Genomic DNA, 6000 nt, shown 5'->3' with positions numbered 1-6000 from the left:
GTAAGTCTACCATATCTCCATACCATTCAGGATTTGAAGTCTTCTCGCTTTGTGAACGTCAGTCCTACGAAGAATGATTCTTTTTCTGAACCCTTACTCTATTTTCTATGACACACATGCTCCATTGTGGTATCTTCTATTACATTGTTAATTTCTAGTTGAGTTTTGAATCTCACATTTCATCTTTATGTAAATAATATTTCTTTCAAAATAGAAACAGTATTACTTTGCTTTGACTGATTGACTTCTAGACTCCCACTCACATGTTAATTCTTTCCAGACTACAGAGGAAAGCCATACTAGCTAACTTGATTGTTTCTTTACTGCTGCTTCCAAATGGTGGTTATTAAATAGTAAGGAATAGCTTTAATTATTGACTAGTAATTGCATATCTGAAATCCCAGATACCAACATAGAATCACAGACTCCATTACATAGTAACCGTAACCAAAATATCTTTTATTGAGTAAATAATTTTTTTCCTTGAAAATGTGTTAAAAATACCAAAGTCTGGAATTCCCTGGAAATGAACCAAAGCTATTTTTGCCTTAAATATCCATACCAACAAAAAAGGATAATTCTTTAGCAATTACTAAAATCCATTTTTTAAAGTTTACATACATTCATGCATTAACTTGCCTATGTGGACCCAACTAGTTCATATCCCAAGATGATCATATTGACAGCTAGGTAATACAAGTTGCTATTTTCAGAAAACAGAAAAGAATGGGAACGCATTTTTTATACATGTTTTAAGGCAGAGCTTATGTGAGCAGCTCCTAATGCCCGTGACTAGTTTACAGTGTGGACTGGCAGCTCAGTAAATCCTATATCCTTGGAAAAGACACTTACATTTCTTGCATTTCTACAAACATTCAGTAGAAGTCAAATACAATCCTTGTTTTGTCCAGCTGGTGGGAGACAAGCATTCCTAACAGGTACAATACATGCATGCATGAAGCCTCCTTGGAATTTCAAGATGGTCTACTGTTCTGGATCCGGGATCCACCGGCGGCAAAATATACATGGTCTGTTAAGTAGGATGGCAAAAGCTTTTCTCAGGTAGTTCTTGTATAGATACAGTTTGATGTCTTATAAAAAAAAGTCCTTTTATGTTATAAATACATTACTAAACTATTCACATACTGACTACATTTTTCTCTTAAAAGAAAGACTAGAAAAATATGGAAAGTCTGGAAAGTCCCAGCTCTTTTTTGTGGCCTGAATGTTAAATGCTTTTGTTTAGCTAAAACAGAAGCCGCTTGGCCACTGTAAAAACAAACTTTCTGTATTATAAAATATATTTACACCATATTTATAAATTATTATTCAAGCAATTTAACAATGCTTTTGGAATATAACACAGACAACAGCAAAAGAAAAGTATTTCTATTTCTTGCTATGAAATATCCGAAGACAGATTAGAAAGGACAAACTGACATCTAAAAGACAGTACAGGTGTAAGAAAATACATGGAACATGTGGCCAACAGGCATTGTGGATATTTAACCTTGATGGCACAGTAGGTGATGTAGGATGGAAGAGGTTGTAAAGCACAGCACGGGGGCATTAAAAAGGTTTCCATATCCTGGTGCCAGTGGAGCTTTATGTGGAGGTCTAAAGCAATCTTTGCAAAAGCCAGGAGAAAGAAAGTCAGTTTAATTGGTCTGCCCAATGTTAAAAAATATAAATGGAAGCGTTTTTGTTTATATAAGCCACCACTCTAGCAACTAACTTTGTTCCCTCGGCATTCTCACACAGTTTTGTTACCTATATGACAGCTTCCGTTTACAACAGTCTGGAAACAATACGTTTCTAGAATTAACACCTTGGCCGTGGCTGGAATTCCGCGCCAGTGCTGGACATTCCGATCGCGGGTGTGGTCATGACGGCCCCCAGCCGTCATCAGCACACACCGACCTTGACTCATGACGGCTGGGAGACATCATCAGCACCGAAAGGGTTAATAGGCTACCTAAATATACACATTTAAAGAATGGGCGTAAGCTTTTTTTGTGGTGTGGGGCAATTAAATCAGGATGCATCTTATAACGTAGATTTTGATTTGTCATGAGATTGACAGTGGCATTTTCGGTTAAATATTTTCCAACTTAAAGAGAAAGTATCTTTTTTTCCTTAGTACTGCATTACCACTAGTGTGATTCATCTCTTTACATGATAGAAAGAATACCCTAAGTGAGGGAAGAGGCAGAGTAACGCAATTCCATGGAGGATTAAAGCCACCGATTTCAAATAGCAAAACTGCAACAGAATGTTAAAAAACAAAGACACGCAAAACACGTCACAATTCATGGCAAAACCTAGGATCTATGCATATTCTGATTAATATGCATATAATATGGAAAATGGGCTAGATAGCCCTTTTTACATTATTAATTAACATCTCATCCACAAGGACATATTTTTCTGTTTAACCAGGACTAACACAATGCACTTTCTGTGGCGTAAGTGCAGCAGGGTGCTGATTCAAGCCACCTTAAAGACAGATGTTTTTGGACTTCAGAAAGAGCTTTGGTGTTCAACGAATACAATGTTTGTGCCTTAGTCTCAGAGCACCAAATCGGCCCACTCTCACTGTCGGGCAACCCCCACCAAAAACACCAAAGGAATCCGCTCCTTGTCCTTTAATCTACAATTTCTCAAAGGGGAATAAATGTGTGGCTTCTGCCTTCTTCGCACGCGTTGTTTTCTGCTTCTGCTTCCCTTTGCTCTGCTTTTCCGCTTGTCGGTTTTGAGGCCAAGAAACTGTTGCATCCTCAGCAGGTGTTTCAGAAGTGGGTTTCTGGGAGCTAGGCTTCTCCTCTTCATCAGATGAAAATCCATCTCCTCCATGGAGGTTGGAACCAGCTTCCTCTTCCTATGAAAGAAATCACAGCACACTGATCAGGTCCGTACCAAACTATATAGAATAGACAGAACCATCTGCGGCCCGTGCGAGTAAGAGCGGTGGGTCAGTCGGGCGGGGTAGGGGGATTTCGCCGGATGATGACGAGTGAAAATGAATAAATAAATAATTAATTTTCCCTCGTCGTCTGTCAAAACCCCCTCCACCCGGCCCCACTCCCTTACCAGCACAGGTCGCGGCTGGTCAGAACGTTGGTGCATCTCAATACACCTGGACACTGCAATCTTTTTAGACAAGTGCATTTGAAGTTCTGTTTGGTCAGTCTTACATTTCCTTCCGATTCTCTATCACACAAATACAGAATTTTGAAAATATGAATGATTACATTGTTTCAACTTTTCCCCCACCTCTGACAAGAGGCTACTGATGCATGAGCGCACCAACAAAACCTTCGTTTTGCTGCAGCTCTACCTTTCCATCAGTCGCCAATAATGATTAATATGATGGCATGGGCACCACATAAAGAAAATTCAAGCAATCGTTTTGAGTGCCGGAATTCTAATCCCTAGGCCATTCCCTAAATATGGTTTTCCAAAGTCGCGGAGATGGGAAACTGCCATATAAAACCTCTGGACAAGTGCCTGGGCACCGCCATACTGTATGAAGAGGGTTCCTGTAACATGCAGCACATGCACAAATTCATAACTGGAGTTTGCTCTCTCATAACATGTATGGGAAAGCTCGGCAATGCGAGTAGTTCCTCAGTTGTACATCCTGGTGCCCTAGAATCAAAATGCTTTTACTTTGAGAGTAGTGAAGAGCAAGGACAGTGCATTGCAATCTTAGTAACAGTGGCATTTTCCTTTGCTTCTCTGCTGGGTTCAGAAGCTGGTCCATCACAGCGTCTGTGAATCTCATTTGGCAGTAACTTATGAGACTCCTTTAGAGATTCCAACACTTTAAATTAAGACCTGCTCAAGAACTTGTTTGTGCAACCACTTTCTACCTTATTTTGTAGGTGAACCTAGTTCCAAGATGGCAGGATCCTCCCTTCAGACGCAAAGGAGGGACAGGCATGCAGTTCGTCCACAAATGGCACGAAAGGCGCCATTTCAAGTTTGATGGGCAAATGACATGCCGAAAGCAGTCCTCAGATAAACAAAATTACAATGAAAATATTAAGGCGACAATAATGCCAAAGTCTTTTAAACAAGGATATTTGGAAGACACAAGCGCGACACTCCAACTTCTCTTTGCTGAAGGGGTGGTGGCTAGTCACATATGATCAAATGGATGCCCTTTTTCGACATCCTTTCGGAGAAGCATGTTTAAAGAAGGATGAACCAATTTGAGTTCGAAGTAATTGTCATTTCAATAGAGGGAGAGGAAGGGATAAGGAAAATGCAAAGCCTTGCACCAATATTTCAGGAGTGGTGCAGTCTTAAATGAGGGCAGATGAGGGACTACTACAGAGACATAACCAGTTAATCTGAATGTCTTCCACACATCAGCTAATGGGGCAGTAATGGTACACCACTCCTGTATAAAACTGCATGTACAGTTTCAATAATCGGTGTACATTTCTCCCATTACCAACCCTTTGCTACCCTTCACCTGCTTCTCCTGAAGAGTTGTGTTAAGCTAAGACAACTAAGCACAACTGATAGTATGGAATGTAAAATGAAAACATCTTTGCAAAGTTCTGTGAATTGGAGTGCTTTTAAAAGCAGACTAAAAACAAAGACCATGTGCTGATGTTCATTAACAATATGCACCAATGCAAGTTTTAATTTAAAATGATGTAGAACAAAAATTGAAGTTTGACATCTATAGTACATTACAGGGACCTTTAAAAAATAAAATGTTCTGGCATTGCTGCACAAATGAGGATGCCACCAGAATTGGGTGCTCTGCCTAATGGTCACAAAATCAGAGTGCTCACTCTATGCACAGATTACACAAAGAGTTGTTGATATGAAAGGCCTATTAAAACTCCTAGTGCTACACTAAGGGGCTCATTTACCAAGTAGTCACAAAGTGCAGCACAGCAAGTCTCCTTGCTGCACTGCATGACCGGGAAAGGGCATGAATGCACTATATTTAAGGCAATATGGCGCATTCCTGTCCTTTCCCTTGCGCAGGCCCCCTTTTGGCAGCCGAGCGCCAATGCAATGGCGCAAGGGTGCCTGCAGGATTATTTTTGTGCAGGAAGGGACACCTTCCTGCACAAAAACAATCCTCAGGGTTTTTTTTCTCTTTCTATGTGTGCTGCATTCTTTTCTACGTGAGCTGCAGAATGCATCACACACAGAAAGAGGAAGAAACATGGAGAAAGAGAGATATTTTTCCTCATTACGCCTCCCTCAGGTTTACAAGTTCTTGTAAACCTGGGGATGCATCAAAATCCATAGGAGTTGTGTGGGAAAAAACACCCAATGCCCATGGAATGCCCTCCCAGGGCAGAGTAACGCAACGCAGTGATTTGCGCTGCATTGCATTGCTCCAGATTTTTTAAACCAAAAAGTTGCTTGGCTTAAAAAATGCGACTTGGAGGTTTGCATATACCACGTCACTTGGAGCAAACGTGACACAACCCGCTCATAAATAAGCCTTTAAGTTCTTTAAGACCTGAAGTGGGGTTTTCACTCTGGCAAAAGCATTGACACCACAAACTGATTTTTAAAACCACCTTTTTTGAAGTAGAATTTTAGATAGACTTTGCTAACTTAAAAAACGGTCTCACCGGCCACATTCGGAACAAACTACCTGGGCCATTTTATACAACTTGCATCGAGTTTGCTGAAGTATTTTCTTGAACAATGCAGAAAAGGTATTGTTATACAAATGCACTGAACTCATTACGCATATTGCTTCTTGGCCTCTCCAGACAATCACACGAGTATACCAAACCCACCGCTTCTTAAGGCTTCTAAAGTGGTTGTTAAATTACCTTGGCTCCGTATCGTTGCTTCAACCTCTCTCGGATCAGAAGTCCTTTTATTAGTAGTTTCCAGTTTCCATAAACCCTTTTCTCACGTTTCTATGCCAAAAGATTTAAAACTCATTAAAAAATAAATATAGCAAAAGCATGCACTGGCTTAGACAACAAAACGGTCTTCTTTCTCATGGTTATA

General features: G+C 40.3%; 1 protein-coding gene across 1 annotated transcript in view; it reads right to left on the bottom strand.

Moving 5' to 3' along the window:
* Positions 1-435: 435 nt before the first annotated feature.
* The window catches only part of XPC (XPC complex subunit, DNA damage recognition and repair factor), an 86606-nt gene continuing 81041 nt past the window's right edge, over positions 436-6000 (bottom strand). The window contains exons 15-16 of the mRNA XM_086939261.1: positions 5817-5906; positions 436-2878 (exon numbers count right to left, since the gene is read on the bottom strand). Coding sequence (XP_086795387.1) covers positions 2651-2878; positions 5817-5906 — 318 coding nt within the window. The 3' untranslated portion in view covers positions 436-2650. The remainder of the gene's footprint in view (positions 2879-5816; positions 5907-6000) is intronic.

The sequence above is a fragment of the Lissotriton vulgaris genome, chromosome 9 (assembly GCF_964263255.1).
Source record: "Lissotriton vulgaris chromosome 9, aLisVul1.2, whole genome shotgun sequence".
Lineage (NCBI taxonomy): Eukaryota > Metazoa > Chordata > Amphibia > Caudata > Salamandridae > Lissotriton > Lissotriton vulgaris.
This window is presented reverse-complemented; position numbering and strand designations above follow the sequence as displayed.